The sequence below is a fragment of the Monomorium pharaonis genome, chromosome 5 (assembly GCF_013373865.1).
Source record: "Monomorium pharaonis isolate MP-MQ-018 chromosome 5, ASM1337386v2, whole genome shotgun sequence".
NCBI lineage: Eukaryota > Metazoa > Arthropoda > Insecta > Hymenoptera > Formicidae > Monomorium > Monomorium pharaonis.
Window position 1 is genome coordinate 8,014,703 of NC_050471.1, and position 17,930 is coordinate 8,032,632.

The 17,930-nt window shown below is 37.9% G+C and overlaps 1 protein-coding gene and 1 long non-coding RNA gene across 5 annotated transcripts in view; one reads left to right on the top strand and one right to left on the bottom strand.

The window, feature by feature from the left end:
- Positions 1-17,930, top strand: part of LOC114255010 — an 88,987-nt gene that overhangs the window by 41,574 nt on the left and 29,483 nt on the right. The window lies entirely within an intron of this gene.
- The window catches only part of LOC105831006 (forkhead box protein O), a 156,540-nt gene that overhangs the window by 25,606 nt on the left and 113,004 nt on the right, over positions 1-17,930 (bottom strand). For 2 of the 4 annotated variants that reach the window (XR_004963479.1, XR_004963481.1), the window contains exon 7: positions 17,551-17,881. Coding sequence is in view for 1 of the 4 variants with exons in the window: in XM_036287629.1 (XP_036143522.1) it covers positions 17,657-17,881 (225 nt within the window). In the remaining 3 variants the exon portion in view is untranslated. Of the gene's footprint in view, positions 1-16,129; positions 17,882-17,930 lie in introns of those variants that run through there. The other 2 variants (XR_004963480.1, XM_036287629.1) reach the window with 2 other exon arrangements.

Consider the following 17,930-nt stretch of genomic DNA (forward strand, 5'->3'; position numbering starts at 1 on the left):
AAAGAGAGAGAGAGAGAGAGACGCGAGCGATCCCACCCCAAAAGCCAGATTTTGCAACGACGATTGCCGGAAGTCCTTCCGTCTATGTTATTTAAATTTCACATTATTTTAAACGATTACGTGCGCTCGTCTAACGTGACGATCTAAATACGATCTTTAATCGCAAACAGAACAATAGCAATTCATATTTTTTCTTGTTAAGAATTCATTTATCTCCATTTACTTGTATGTAAATGTCATACATTTTTTTATGTTTAAAATTTGATGACTAATACTCCTTTCCTTTTAAATCAATTAAAATAAAATCAATATTGAAACTAGTTATTGTTATTAACAATTATAAACTAGTTATTAACAGAAGCATTTTTTGTGATTAACAATTTTTTGAAGAACAATTAGATTTTTTTTAAATTACAATCAGCAAGATATTATATTAAATTCATGAAAGAATGTAAATTTCGTATCGTATATCGATACCAACTCGCTAAATACTACTGGAAATTAATTCTCAAGTCGTTAACTATAGGAATTGTACGGTTGGATCGTTAAGATTATTTATTAACCACACACCGTGCATGCACACAATCCGCACGAACACTTGGAAAAATATTGATAATCTAGAATACAGGTTTTACCTCCCGCAAAGAGAGGGGCTCGGTCCTCCGTATCTGCCCGATCAATTAACTGCGAGATTAACTTAATTCCTCATATACGTCATCACTTACTGCGCGTATATACGTATACGTTGCATAGAAGCACGTGTGTTGAGCGAGCCGCGCTACACATTCTCGCATATATGTGACTGAATTCAAAACGACCTTGAGAGATATATCACACGCGTCTTAAAACTCTTACATCGTGATACACGATCGATATACTTTCGAATTTCACGCATTCGTCACACAATCACTTCATTGCGTAAAATGAACCATTAGGCAGAATAGTGGTGTAAATCGGTGAACATATATTTTAGGACTTATGTTCGAATTATCGACCGAATGATCATATAGTAGTACTGACTATCGGCGCCGTCGTCGCTGACAAGGGTTCGAGACAAAATTCGTATGCGAAAAGCACGAGTCGATTTGAAGCTACGGATGTGGCAACACGTATTGTCAAAAATATATTAGAATAAAGTGAAACTACGCACTAATTATCTTTGAGTAATTAACTTATTGTTAGTGTTGTGCTTGTCTGAGTTATCACAAAAAAATCAATTTATAACACCATCACGCAAAACAACGTATATTTTAAAACGCCTCTTTGAAGATTAGATCTAAAAGACGGAAATATTATTGGCAGTTTTTAAGCTTTTAATATTGACTGTGGGAATATACTGCGTACAACATGAATAACGCGGAGCAATGAGAAAGATAAAAGATGTGCGTAAAAATAAGAGACGTAATGATTTTCCCGTGTGTATATGCAGGATGATACATGAATACGTGGATCCTTAAACGATTTCCATCATACGAATATTTTTGTCGTCACTTAACCACTCTTTGAAATGAAAAATAACGAGACGTGAAAGGAGATGGAGACCCTCATGTTTAAAAAAATAGTTTCTCCTTACGATTTTCCATTATACTTCACACACGATTTTCTCATCAAATCGCAAATCGTTCTCTCACGCGAAAAAACTAAAAGGAAGCGCATCCCCTTTCTCCTTGATAAGGTAGGCAGGTATGATAAACGGTGCGTGGAGTTCCAACGGGCAGATGGAGCGCCTCGACGGCCTATATATTCGCGGCTTATTTTAGAACGTTACCGAGTGGAGCCGAGCGTGCTTGCACGCACGCATACGCGTGAGAAAGTGTGGACGCATGTGCACCGATTGCGACTCGCTGGACATTATGCGTGCGTGCTCGCTCGCCATGCTATAAGTAGAATGTATGTACGATCCGTTCTGTGGTCGTGCGTTATCGAGTCTATCGATATCTATTAGGAAATGAAAATTAATAGACTTAATATAATTAGACTATTTGTAGTCCAAAAAATTATTCGAGCGCATTAGTCATCGTTTATCGTGTACAAAATTCCTTTTAAAGAGTCTGATCATCCGCAAAGACTTAAAAGCCCATGGAGTCTAACTGAAAAATAGTAGGTTGACTCACAATAAGTTAACAGTTGACTCTTTCACTTTTATACAATTATTTAACTGGTCTAGTTTGCTACTTTACCGCAGAATTTTTTCCTCGCAAAAAAGTGCGCGTATTATCAATTTTACGCAAATTTTACTTCCATATTCGTCTGTTATTTTGAAGTTTGATAGAATATCATTTAAGTTTGTATTACATAATAGCGTTCGATAGTGTTTAATAAAATCTTTTCGTTTTACGGTAATAAAATGAGCTACATGATGCAAGTAACAGAATCCCTTGCTGACGAGAAAGTTTTCATGTATAGAGACTGACCAAATATATGCAAGAAGGGTGACTTGAAAAAATCGTTGGTCACGCATATTGCGCGCATACGAACTGGCCTACTTTTTCGTCGAGCTCGATCTCGGATATCGAGAAATTCCAAGCATATCATCCGCATATGCGTGAGTTGGCTTTCAGGCGCCAGTTGGTCAGCAAACGACGTTAACCTATCATCTGGCTATAAAAATATCAAAAATAGTAAATTGCTATTGTTGATCATCGCGGTAAAACCAGAAATTTACAAAACTCACGCTTAGTATTAATACTTAATAAAAACATAGACATTAATTATTTCAGAAGAAACTCGACGTCAATGATGACGTAATTATTATGTGATCCCTATTATATGATGTCATTAAGTCGAATCAGCAAAAAGTGTCTTTATGAAAATAAATAATAAAACTTTTCGAAGAGTTTATTTTAATCATGTATCGAAATTAGATTGACTATGCTGTCATTTGTGAAAAGAGAAATTTAAAGATTATGGTGCGATAGTGAGATTTAACATTTATTTTAAATATAATGTTCACTGAATTCTTTTATTTAATTAACTAATTTTTTAGTTTTTTTCCATATACATATAATGTATCTAAGCAACATGATTCAAGTTTTAGATTTTAGATTAATTAATAGATATATTCTGTTTTCATGGCTTATAAAAATCTCATAATTTAATTATATTTTTAAAATAAAATTTGAGACTGCGAATTTTATTCATACATCGGCTCATTAATCCGTGAATACTTTCTCCGTGTCTTATAAACTTACCAAATGCGAATCGCGAAAATATCGTGTCGTGTGCCGCGGTATAGCACAGTTATAACCGAGAACAAGATATCAGCCGACAATGCGGAGAAAAAAGGTTTCCGGCTCATAGATTTCGGAATTTCGTGACTGGTTGTTAAGCGCGTGTACAATTCATATCCATTACGAAACCACAACGAGTTATATATATATATATATATATACAGTTATGATCTTTAACATGTAAAAATTTTAAACGATATCAATCTTTCGATAAAGCAATAAAATCTGTTCGTTAATGTTTTAAAAATATCCGTGAATCAAGAATATCTTTTGAGGATAATTCTGGCGGCTAACTGTCGAATATAATTTTGCATAATCTCGCAGATGCATTTTGTCAGTCTTATAAAAAAATATTTAATAATGTATAAAATGTCGAAATATTTCCATAATATGGTACACAACAATGATGTTTAACTTGGCGGACTTGCGGACCTGCGTAGTAAATTTTTTGCAGCCCGCCGATTTATAGCTAAAAAAATAAAAGCATACATATGTTTTTATGTTTCCGAAATAAATACCACACGCTCCGCAAGATTTTGGCTATTTCTGGAAACAATCTTCAGTTTAAAATATTTTATCTCTCTCTCTCTCTCTCTCTCTCCCTCTTTCTTTAATAAAAGTTAAATATTTAATTTTAGTGAAGGCAATAAATTCTCGCAATAAATTCGCAAATAGTTAAAAGTATATAAAAAATTGCTCATCGAAAGAAGTAATGGAATTTCATCTTTCAGAGAGCTATCCAAATATAGAAAATACTTTTTATAAAATAAATAAATAATTTGTATGTATCACAAAACTAATATACATGTAAAATCTATCTTCTCTCTTTAAAAATATTTTACTTTCCTATAAATAAATTAATAGTTCGATTGGTTCGTACACAGAGAGAAAGATTTCTTTAGATTTAATAAACAGTTTTGTTCGACTATTTCAAAGCATATGTTTCTTTGGTTTTAATAAATTTTATACAGATTTCTTTAGATATAATAAAATTTATTAGAAACAAAGAAATATATGCTTTGGAATAGTCGAACAAAACGGTTTATTAAATTTAAAGAAATCTTTCTCTGTGTAACTATATAATTTATAACATTACAAGAAATAATATTCTTTGCATGCAGCTATGTTAATATATTAATACGCTGCTTAAAGTTGATGCAATAATTGCGAGGAGACAAAGATTCACGATGACATGCGAAAATCTTTTGTTCCTTTTGAAACGTAGTTAATGCAGCCACTGAGAAAACGAGACTTGCACTCTCAGTGGCACGGTCAGCTATGACTAACTAATGAGATGACTTGTGCATTTTGTCCGCGTGCATTGCTACGTGCGTAGCAAGTGCAACCGCACTGAGTAGTCGCCAAATGTCAGTTCAATCTGCTGCGCATTCAAGCCACATGCGCACAGGTACGCTCAGACTTATTCTGACTAACATTCATCACAATGAAACGATAGGGAGACATCGAGCCATTGAGACGTATCATGCACTTATCTCTTACAAGCTCGACTTGTCAGTAGTATAGTCAGTATTAGTATAATAAACGGTAGTAGTCAATTTTCTCGTAAACTGTTAATTACTTTATAAAACTCGTACAGTATCAAGTCCTTTTTATATTTTCCAGATTCACGTGGTAAAAATAATATTCATTTAATTTAATATAAAAATGAATGGAATTTAACAGAGGTAATGCTGGAGTTTCTGTGCGTATAAATTTATTGCCAAGTAATATATTAAATGGGAATTGTTATAATACATGCCAAATCGTATATATAATGGGAAACTTTTCTTATGAAAAATGAAAAATATTATATTTGACTCATATTTAAATCTAATTACAATTTCAATTGCATCTTATTAAGAAAGTTTGAAAAGAGATGATAAGGAAGACTTATCAGATGTCTTAATGTTGCAAATTGTCACGCGGAAGTATAAGATATTTTGGTTTGCATGTACATTACTATGGAGATTACAAGGCGGATATAAAAGCGCAAACTAAATATTATGAAGGTATATTATAACGCGGAACACGAACGCGGAAACGGACGCGTAAAAATACGCCGGCGGATATATTTACCCTAAAATTTTAATCAACCGTTCAGCCCGACAATAGCGAGAGCGTACCAGTCACAAATATTTACGCACGTCAAGTGTAGACACATTCAGAACGCACGCGGCCGGCTGGATATCAAAAATAAATAAAATATCGGATCCGGGAACATTTTTATTAAAACGCCGCGGCGCTTTATCGCTCGAAATTATCGTCGCCGACATCTCTCTATTCCCGCTGCTGGAGAACCGACTGGCACTGTCAAAAGCTCCGATAACGAAGGCGCATTTTTAAGTCAGTCTCACCTCTTGTGAAACCGACCCATACATAGAAATTCCTCGTGTAACCGTATATACGCACGTGGAAAGAAAAATTTCACATACGTAAAAAACCGTAGTACATGCATATATTTGGATTTGCGCGCACATACAGATGACACACACGTGGTTACGCACGGGCGCGCGTGCGCTCGCTCACGCACACGTGTAAATGACCGACCGTGTAGAACGCGCACGCATACCGTACATACTCTTTTGGACGAAGTTCGCCTTGGCTGGGGAAGAGCCTGACACCGCGTCACGAGCATTACGCAAGCAGAGTGCGTAGGCCAAGGCGCCACGCATGATATCTAGCGGGTGTTCGCTTACAAGCTAACGAATGACGAGAGACGTTCAGTCGAGAAGAGACACGTTGTCATACTAATCACACGCACAGTTTGCGAGTTACGTCTCTCTCGCGTTTGTTACTTTCATAGGTGCGAACGTGCAGTTACCGAGTTGCGAGATAAAACCCGCGCAATTTGTCGGCTATCGCTCGTTGATTGGCAACACGTAAAGTGTTATGTATATTTATCAAATGTAATCGAAGCGTCGCTTACATAAGAATCTTAATGACGATTGTCGAAACGAGTAGTTTATGTAATCAGAGATTTTTAAGCGGAGTGCAAAAAAAGTGGCGATGGGGGGACTAAAAAATGTAATTAATTCAATGGAAAGTGACATTCCACCGTGATATTATTGAGAAAAGTGATTTCCATTTTAAAAAAAGAAAAAAGGTGATCCTAAAAATTGGAGGCATAAATGTCAAACTATGCTAACTCCTACACATCGTAGCTTTACATAAAAGAGAAGTTTTTAAATCTGGTTTGTTACACTTTTTTCAAGGCAAGATATTTTTTTAATTATTTTTATTAAATTATAATAAGTAAGCATGGAGAGAATATAAATACAAAATGATATAAAATGATTTAAAATTCAGACCTTTTTTCGTGAAATTCTCTTTTACGGAACATACACAAAGCAGACAAATTATTCGGGTATACGATATTTTATGCTTTCTTGGCTGAAAATTTGTTTATTTTAATACTTATTAATTCAACGTAATTATAATTTTATTTCTTTTTTTTTTTCGATTTGGATTCAAAATTCCATTACAGCATGGAGATCCTAAAAATGAAACCTCATAGTGGGGGATTAATTCTGGCGCAGTTTTCAATATCGATTTAATTCCTGTTCGCGACCCACATACGCGAAATTATGTAATGAAAGGCGTAAGACCTGGGTGTATTAAAAAGCAGCCGGGCGGTTATCGATGCGTGACACCGAGAACCTATCACGGTCTACTTAGCGATGTCGGTCGTTGTAAAATCAATTAAACCACTCTTAACCGTGATTTTTCCTTATTTCCTCCCGTTTTACTCGTCCGTCCTACTGTGTGATCATCGGGCAGCCGCGTTTAATTGCTCTTGCCGCGTTATAGAATCAATTTTTCATCAAGTCAGGTCACCATAAATATAGACATTGATTATGACTATTTTTCTGCATGTTTAAAAGTTAGAAAGATGGAAAGAAGGATCTTAAAGAATTTATTTTATTTATCTCGAAAAATTACTTTCCTCTCAAAACGTACAAAATAAAAGATAGTTAATAATAGAAAAGATGAATTGAATTAAATTATTAGTGCAAAAGTAATAAGAAATGGTATACAGAATGTTCTACGATCATGTTTCTTTATTCCCGGATATTAGAAGACATACGATGGGGAATACGACGATTTTTTATTGAGATATCGATAACTATGAAATTAATCAATGCTGAAAATTTTAACGATATTACGGAAGGGAGAGAAAAAGGAGAGGCTGAGACCTATAGAGTCGTGCAATTTATGGATCGTGCGCGCAATTACGACTGAAACGCGGCAGACAGGTTTATTGCAAACGACCGGTCGACCAATCGCAGCGCGCGTTCGAGAGGCGTGCGTGAACGTCGTGGTTCGATTAGAATTTCTAATGGTGCGCGCTGCAGTATGTGCGCCTACAGTACGTCAGAAACGCGTGGCCGTCTTGCTCGATCATGTCGGATATAAATATTGCTTGCGAATTCCGTTAAGCATTTTTCCATAACTTGAGAATAATAGAATAATAAAACTTTTATATCTCTATATTTTTTTCTTGTTTTCTTTGATAATTTTTTGACCATATTTGATGAGGTTTAAACTTTGCCCTAGGAAAAAGTTTGTGTGTGAGAAGGAGAGAAAGAGAGAGAGAGAGAGAGAGAGAACATTTTCTAATTTAAAAATACTCTACTACATAGAAAAAATGGTTTGCTTAAAGTATCTGAAAATTTAGCTTCAAATATAAAACTAAAAATAATTTTATTTGACTATTAAAATGATTATGTAGCCAGTTACTCAAAACTTTTTGCAACATTACTCATTTTGCTTAAACGTCCTTCATAAATATTTTTTTATAGTCAATAAAATTATTTTTGGACCTGTAGTTGTATTTTTAGAATACTTGAATAAAACCATTCTTTCCGTAATCTTGCTTAGATTTGACTTTTTCAGACTATATAAAATTTATAAATTTTCTAGCTCAGCGATGTTATAATGTATTAAATTTCAACTAAATTATAAATTCTAAATATTCTAAAGAAATTTCCCAGAGGAACGTTAAATATATTAAATATTAAAAGGGTTAACGAGAGTTTCCGTAAGCCAGACGGACGCGGGGTGTGAAAGAGGAAGGGCGTCTTATCGGCGGCGTTCGTACGAAACATAGGACAGGCAAACCGCATAATGAGAATAAATGCCTAACGGCTAAGGACGACCAGCTCGGAGACTAGTGTTCGATCCTGAATAATTCATCGGAAACGCACGCTCGATTAGGCAAGACCGCAAGAGCCGGTCACCCCCGCCTAGAAGCGTCGGTTGGCGCCCTTCTTCGTGCTTCAACCCCCCGCAGGCCGGCCGACGTTACTGCGACGTTATAGTTACGTCATTACACTTACGAAGGGTTGAGAACTAGAGAAATTCAGATCGTCGTCCAGGCATCATTCCTTAACGTGTGAAATCAAGTTGAAAGAAATTATAATCTCTCAGGATCAAAATTTGTTACTTTTATGATAAACCAAGGAAAATAGAAGACGTTTTGTTTCATCTGAAATACTAGCACATGATAATTCATTTCTGAAAATTTCTGATCTATCTTACTTTTAATTTAATATTTTTATCTTCCGAATGTCAATGAATAATTTAATTAATAAGTTGCAATTTCTGAAAGATTAATTCAATAGTCGTAAATTTTTCTAAATTGCTCTTGTTCCTTTCGTAATAAAAATTTCTTGTAAAAATTAATATCTTGTAATATTCCTAGTTATTTTATTTTAAAAATAAAATAAAGTTATCTGAAAAATAAGAAAATTGATCATCAAAAATGAAATTTCGATGAACGGAACTGTGGAAACAATTTCATATCATTTATGTTTAGATTACTTTTTCTATATATTTTTTTTTTAATATGTAAAAGTGGTAATGATATAATTGGACAAGAAAAAGAAATTTTGATTTCTAGAGACACGCCATGGTCAATTTTGTGTTAATGCGTCGGAGAAAATATTAAAAAAGGATTAGGTTAAAAATTTATATGAAAATTTATTTGATAAAAAACGATGTTGCAGTATACTTTTTAACTGAAGCGTGCGTGTCAAGCAATAATTAGAATCGCGTATTGACGACGCATGCTGCGACAAAATATGCCGTGTTGTATGCGTGTGAATATTTTTTATGAATTTTTTTTTCGTTATATATTTCCATAATCCAGGCGTGGAAAATTAAAAATTAAATTCCATATATAGTTTGCGCGCCTCTAATTATTCTGCCTTTATGCAGACTTATAAATAGATACAGCCCCCTTTTTTTTTACTTTAACTTTCATCTGTGGTTTCATCGGTCTTTAGTTTTTTCAGTCGACATAATTATTTTTTACGCAGAAATCTCTCTAAATAAGTTATTTTCATGTAGAAAATATTTTTTGTAAAGAAACGAAGATTTTCAGAACATCGATTGTAATTGATTTAACATTCCCACGTGAAATATCTCTGTAAGGAAATGTGACGAATGTCATGACACAAATCGCCGAGAAATAATTAAGATTTATGTCGGATTATTAGCATTCCAATAGTCATCGTGAAATAAGGTTACAAGGTGACGATGAGAATCTCTTTGAAAAGTAAAACGCGACTCTTTACATCTCTCGCGATTATATCCCATCTCGTCTTCGTCGTCCTGCACCTTCTCTCCCTCCGCGAACATTACTCCTGATTAAGGGCAGAAGGCTGAACGTCGAGATGCCCGTGACGTGACTCGTTCTTAATTTCCTGCGAGTCGGAATGCCGTTATTGACCGGCGTGTGCCGTTACGACAGTCGCGCACGTGTACACGACGTGCGCGCGCGAAGGAAGCTGCAATTCTATTTATGCAATCCCAGCATCCCGCCCCTCCGGCGATCCTTTTGGTTTCTTCGCCGCCCTCCCCTTTTCTCCGTCCCGCGACTTTCTGCTCGAAGGAATGCACACCCGGCGGCATTCCTTATTGGCATTAACGGCGGAAACGTCGAGGCCGCCTAGTTCGAATGACCACTCCTACTTGCTTGGAAGCTACTCCTACTTGTACGGAAGAGGCCACGAGAAATGACCAGAACGGATGTCGCGACGTTAAACGTTAAAGAGTGGAATCCGCGAAGCTGTGGCATCACGTCTCGGTCAAATATGTTTGAACGAATTCAAACGTATTTCCGGAGTTGGCGCATATCGAAGTTTCACGCTCTTCGAGTTTTTTTTTTTTTTTAATTGGGTAAACTGTTGCCCGAAATGTGTGAAAGTATATCGTATATAGAGTCTGAATCTGTGCCTCGCCGTGATGCTGCCTTTAAGAAAGAAAGACGCCGATGTAATCCGTAATCTAAACGAAAAGTTTGCAAAAAGTGTTGTTGCGATTCCGTGGTAACCGTGGTAACGTGAATCGTATCGCAGTTTTCTAGAGTAAGAACCGGATCGAACGTTTGATCGATGGATCGGGAGCGATGCTCGCGCCGAATCGCAGGTTCCGTAGAAAAGTGGGTTAAGAAGTCTCGAGAAGAGCGTTAGGCCTCTTTTATACATACGCTTTTTGCGATGCCGTCGCTACGCGGTAGTCATCGCGCAGTCCGAAGACACATGGATTGATTTCTACACATTTAAACGACAAGTCTCGGTATTTCCTTCACTTTCGTGACAGAGAAAGAGAGAGAGAGAGAGAGAGAGAGAGAAAGTTTTTGACACAATAATCTATTATAATGATTCAAGTATAAATTGTAAAAAATTTATGAATTAAAATTTATAAATAAGTACAAAATATTGAAACTTCAAATTCAACGTATAAGATACTTCTTTATTATTAAGAAACAATCTAATTTACACAATGAATAACACTGAAAAAAAAAACCATAGACATGTTGGGTTAAGATTCAGATTTAAAAGAAAATTCTTCTCATATATGTATGTATGTTTTCTCTTCAAGATGTTGAATATCCTTTACGAGTTTGTATGATTCTTTTTTTTTTTTATACATTACACGAAGTTATTCTAAGTTTCGTTTGATCAACTTGTTTAACTTTATGCGACCGTAACTCAACCTAAATACTTCAACGGAGGCGCTATCCAATTGCATTCAAAACTACATTTGTCCTTCCGAGAAAACGAATAAACGAAACTTTCCAAAAGTGGAACGCCGGCCAAGAACGTACCGATTCATCTTAAATTTCGCAGTCGACGAGACGTATCGTCGCTGCTTTTATATTCATCCCTACACTAGCGGTGACACTAACGGCGATCTTGCGCGCGGCCTACAACCGTGTCACCCCTGTCGGTTTTCCCAGTAGCATTGGCGATTCTAAACGTATAGTTCAATTCCTTTTTGGGTCAGGGGAGCTTAATTGCCGTAACCAGCCGTAACCAGGAGTATTGTTATATTATGATAATAATGTATCCCTTTGCTAACGCATAATAATGGTCATTGAGGACAACCGAGTCTAATTGTCGAAATATCGAAGAAAACCACATCTTATAAGGTTAGTGATACAGTGCGGTAGTCCATGTATATTGAAGTGTATATATTATTCTAAAAAATATTAGCAAAAAATAGAGAAGGAAAGAAATAAGACCGTATAAGTTATGAATCTCAAAGGAAAATACACGTAATTCCACATCCTGCTCGATAATATACAAGGTTTTTCACGAATGTTTTATTTGGTAAAATCGCGGCAATCGAAGTTTCGACAGAAAATAAATGCCCACACGATACGCCTCTTCAGTTAACCATTTTTAAGACACGTTCTCTGGGGTTGCAGGTAGTACAAAAGGGTTGAGCCTTGACCCAGAAAAAAAAGCTCAAGCCCTTTTCATCGAGTGACGTCGACTTGTACGTTCCACTAAAGGAATACACGTGAATGCACGTATAACTTTTTTCAATATAAAGTAGTGAGGTCGAGCATATTATAAACGCCAGTTCAGAACCTTTTGAATTTAAAGTCACCGTACGCATTTATGCAAACGAAAAATCAGTTAAAAACCGAAATCTAAATTATACTTTCTAAAAATAAAGTCTAAAAAAGATTCTAAATTAATATAATATAATATTGCCATTTAATTAAAATTTAAAAAATGTTAAGTATCATTTCAATTAAATTATAACTGTTTAAACCGTAGTAATTAGTACCACATGTTTTACTTTTAATTTTATTAATTAATTTAATTTAATGTAATTTTTAAAATCTTATCAAATAACTTATTTTTAATAAAAACGTAATAAGGAATGACCTTGAATACGATACAGCAACTCGAGGATTAAATGACTCGCGAACTCTTTTGCTTACTAATATAAGATTGGCGATGATCCAGCAGTACTCGAAACTTTAATAAACCAACCGTTCGGCATCCAATTACGTCAGTCATCGTCTGCAGAATGTAATTAAGTTTTGACACGTGTGGCACGTCTTTCTTGTCGTAATCGATTCATCAAGATCGCAGAAGTGTCACTACCTATTAAATGAAGTTTAAGCATTTTGTTCTCTACTAATCGCGCATTTCTAATATGTAATCTATAATTATATCTAACATAATATTATTAGATAAATATCTATAGATAAAATTGATTACCTTTAGAATTCAATTTCTCAGATTATCTGACATAAATTTTTTTTCTATTACTTACTAATGATACCTTCTTAATTATGAATTATTTAAAAATGCATATTGCAATACGGGAAACAATTATACTATCTATTTGTAATATGACAAAGTTCTTATTTTAGCGATGAAAAGCTTGAACAATTTATAAGTTTAAAGTTAATTTCATTATTTTCGGATTCCTCTATGATGAAAATGTATCTTATTCACGTATAAAAAAAAAGGCAATCTTTCGTCACATGTACGCGCGACTAAACCTTGACCCGTAAGACTTGAAACCTTAACAAAATGTTTTGACGTACTTGTCGCCCTAAACCGCCTTACGGTCTCCTATCGGTCGATAGAAAATCCAGCATTCATCAGCCTTCGTTGTCGATAGGCGCGCTCCCGAGTGTGGAGGAAGAAGGTGTACGTTCACAGACGCTCAAGTGGGGCAAAAGGGAACCACTTAGCCGAAACTGCAGGAGTCTGGGAGTCAGCAGCTATTCGGCAGACGTCACTGGCGCCAGCGGACTACCTTAAAGCCCGGCCACCCCCTGGTCGCCTCCGTCCGCCCTTGCCGCCCCTCCCCCCTCCCGACAATCTCATTCCCCAAAAGCGTCGCAAGAATTATAAAGTTGGTGGAGGAGAGAAGTGAAGAAAGGGGAGGGAGAAGACAGGAGGAAGAAAAGACTTCTTCCCTTGCCACCCAACCTTGTCAGACGAGCAACCCGTCCTCTCTCATTCCGCAACCTACATGCTCTCTACCTCGATCTATCGTTGCATCCCTTGGTCTGCCCACTTTGTTCCTATTCTTCTCGCCCCTTCTGCCTGTCCTCTTTCTTTCTTCTCTGTCTCTCCCCCCCACCCTCCACCCCTCTCTCTCGTTGATGCTTTTTTTGTTTTAACTTGGAAGTTTTCGCGAAGGAACTGATCGGGGGCGAGCGAGTTTCGAGTTTCGACCGCGAGTTTACGAGCGGCACGGATCCGAAAATCTGTTCTCCATTAGCGCGACGCCGACCGGAAGTCGTTCAATTAGAGTCATGTACCGTGTGATCTCGAAATAATCCGGCGCTCGAGAGACTCCATTGTTATTTCGGACGACAAAAGTTTCGCCGAGCGCGCTCTCGTTTAATGAGGGACGCTTCTCGTAGTTTCGTAGTTTCCGCTCGGTGGTCGAGACTACTCTCGCGAGTAGTTTTACAGGGCGATGGCGGGATAAGGCCGGACTCTCCCTCATTCCTTTATCGTCGCGCTCGATAAAACGAAGTGATTCACGGATTATCACGTTATCAACCCTCTTCTCGTTATCCGTTACTTGAGAAGAAACGCCGTCTCACGTCACATTGTGCTAGATACAGAAAATAGAATGGAAATTTCCACTCTGATTTACAATTAGAGATATTAACCGATTACGTAAAGCAAACGCGCTTTAGGACAAAGTGCCAATTATCGCCGATCGAAGATCCCCAGACTCTCCGTGCTCAATAAATTTGTTTCTGCTATCGCCTTAGGTGGAATTGTAGCCCGTAAAAATGATTGAAAATATTTTCTCAAACGATAGGAGAAATTTTTCCATCCAGTACCAAGAATTACTGCGGAATTTTTCCTGTCACCGTCACGGCAAGCACCACCGCCGCCGCCGCCGCCGCGTTGAAACGTCCGTGCCTCGGAGCGCGTTTCTTACGCGTCGCGTTGTACTCCGCTCGCTGCGGCAGTATCGGTTTTATCCAAACCCTCGAATTCATGCCCTTTCCGCCAGACGGCAAATGGATATACAGTCGGACGAAAAAAAGAGAAAGAGAGAGAGAGAGAGGGAGAGAAAGAATGAGGAAGAAAGAGAGAGGAAACAAAAAGACATCGATCCCCCTCGGAACTAACGGAGATCGGCGTGCATACCGGTTTCATACGCACAACAAACTACTGGAACGGCCGGAGGCGTTAATATACCGGGGCGTAAGCCCGGGGGCGGTATTTTTTCGCCGCTCGCGCGCGTTCGCCGCTCTGAAAAATATTTTTCTGAAAGCTAATATCTCTCTCGGGCCGATATATTCCACCGTGTAAATAATATCCGCGCCAGTAGGGACAACAAAGTAGGCTGTCATGTGAGTGCAATCGCCAAAAGAGGTTGTCTGGGAGGGGTGGGGAAAAAAAATGAGCCGCTCGCGTGGCCAAACGCTCGAGTCATTTTTTCTCGCTGTCTGCCCGTCGCTTTGCGCTTTGCGCTTTGCTGCCGCCCGATGACGATGATGCGCAGGAGCAAGAAAAATCGGCGGCCCGGCGTGATAATGAGATCAGCGTCTTTGACGGTCGCATGAATGGCTGAATGGCATGAATGACTGCGTGTACGAGAGAGCTAGCATGCGCGCTCGCATTCAATTTATTAATTTGTTATTTTATTGATCGACTTCTTATATAGTTTTATATTTTGGTTTAATTTCATTTTTATTTTATATTAAATGGAATCCCCTCAATTATTTAATTTTATATATTTTTTTATCTTATATATTGTTAAACAGACGAATACACAGCAATTTACAAATCGCAATATAAATATAGGTTGTGAACGAATCGCAAACGATTACGCTTTATTCTCGACGTTTCTTTTTGACTCACACTCGAAAAAAAAAACGTTATTGCGCCGATCACGCAATTGCGCGGATCGCGAGAGAAAGCCAACATCCAGCCAGAGTTGCAATTGACTACCGGAAAGCACACGCTAGAACGCGATTACTAGTGTATGATTAATATCGTCGAACGCTCATCCGTGCATTTGTACGACATTTTTATCTTCATTAGTGTGGTATCAACGATGACCACGACGACGACGACAGCGAAATGGTAGGATAAAGCTGTAATTACATCGCACTCTTGTGTGTACGTTAAAGATTAAAAGGCATCGGTGGCGAAGTGGGAGTTATTTTAGTCGCTTTGTTACGATGTACTAACAGCAAAAACGATTTTCTCCGAGAAATCACGTTACGTCTCTACATACTATCCTCCTCCGTTATCAAAAGAGAGGGCGAAAAAAAAGGAATCGATGAAAAAAAACGCGAAAACGTTTTAATTTTTATCGCTAGCAAGCTCTACGAACTCAGCAGAGAGAGAGAGAGAGGGAAAAAGAGAGAGACAGATCACATTATCCGGACGCGATTGCCAGTGTAATTTCGTGTAAATTGTCCAAGGTCGCTGCAAAGCGACGCGAATATTTAAGCACGCCGTAAACGAATACTCTGGGAAACGATGCAGAAGGAATTATCGTCTCTCGTAAGCGCGTGAACAGCCATTCGTGAATTGTACTTTTGCTCTTGACTTTTGAAACAATTTTATTTTCTAGCGTGTGAATTGTTGTATTAAAAACACAGGTATGCTTTGGATATTCTCCATCTATCAATTTTATTTCCAGGAAACCAATTTTCTGATTACATTTCTATACAATTCTTTGTAACATGTATATAACCTCTGTAACATATAACTTTCTTACAAACGCTAAGAAAATTAAACTACTCTTCTCAAAAGTATTGTCTAAAATAATTATCAGTACATTATTCGTGCCGAGGAGCTTCATTAGTTACATTTTTCTTATCAACTACGTAGCTTACATTTGGACACAAATAGGTCATGGAAATGGAGAAACTCGCGTTTGTATCGCTGAACGTGCGGAGACCACGCGTGTTACCCCTTGAGTCTCGCAAGAAAATGGAGGATCCGCTCGAGTGTTTTTTCGCGAACGCGCATAATTGTTCGCCGCTTTGCTCCTTCGTTAAACAAAATGCGACTGTTTTCGCGTGATCGCGATCAGCAATATTGTGTTAAGGCTTTCCATAAAATTCGCGGCCCGCGGCGATGTAATTGTTATCGCGTCCAAGTCAATAGCGATTTCGCACAAAACACCGTCGGAACACGGGTTGCCGCTATATGAATGTGTCGGCACGTACGAAATGGCGGAAGGCGGGGGTACGGGGGGCCGAGAGGGTCAGGGGACGGAAGGTACAAAACGTCGAAGCGATTTATTAAATACCATACGGCTGAGCACTGTTATGACACGAGTATGCAAATATTATTTTGCGTGCACGAGGGGGCAATCAATGACCCGCTCCCTCTGCCCTCCATTCCCTCTTGCATCCGCCGGATATCTTTCTCGCTTCATAGTTCCATGATCGAAAACGCGATGTGAGAGAAAGTTCGCGAAAGATCCTGAGTGAAGTTCCGGATGATTAATCAGCCCCGCGAAAATGATATATCGATTCGCGGACTCTAACATCTAACAGATGGATGACATATAGGTTTACGTCTTTCCCTTATTTCACATTTACGTAATGTATTTAAGTGAAGCTACTGCCTAGAAATTAGTTTAACTTCTTTTTGTTTATTAAAGTTGACAAAATAGAATGAATTATACCCGATGAAGTTATTGACGATCATTCGAGCTTAATGTGAAATACTCATTAAATATATCACGAATATAGCTTTAGAGTGATAAAACTAGATAAATGTATCCTAGACACTCTTAGAAAATCTTACATGATGGATGATTTTATGTAGAGTTGTTATAAATTAAATTCTGTTTCGTACATACATGCATACATACATACGTGACATATTTATATGTATATATATTTTTTTTACCTATAATTCTTTCCTAAGAAATAAGCACGAACTTTGCCCCAAGTGAAAATTCGGGTGATCAACAATTGCGCGATTTAATCTACCAACGTTTCGTCTCGCATAATAATCGTGATTACAAGCGATAACTTGAAAATCAAGAAATTGAAACTCAAGGAACTCACCGATGAGCTGCCCTTCGGTCGTCCCGCAGTAGTTATCCAGCGATCCGTCGGACAACAGTGGCATCGGCAAGGACGACGGGGGTGTCGAGGGCAGGGGGGTTAACTGCTAGTGAACCCACGAGGGGGTCGCGGCGGGGGTTGCCGCATTCGTGCTTACGTAGACACCCGGCGCGTTACCGGTCGTCGTGCCGATGACGACGCCCGTGTTCTGAGAGACGACGCCGCCATTCTGACCAACGACATTGCCGTCGCTGACCTGCACGGTGCCCATTACTCCTTGCTGGAAGTTAAAGTCCAGCGTGCCACCCATCGACAGTTCATGCCTAATTACCTGCAATTCATGTGTCGAGTCGCGTGTTTATACGTATATTTTGCGAAAC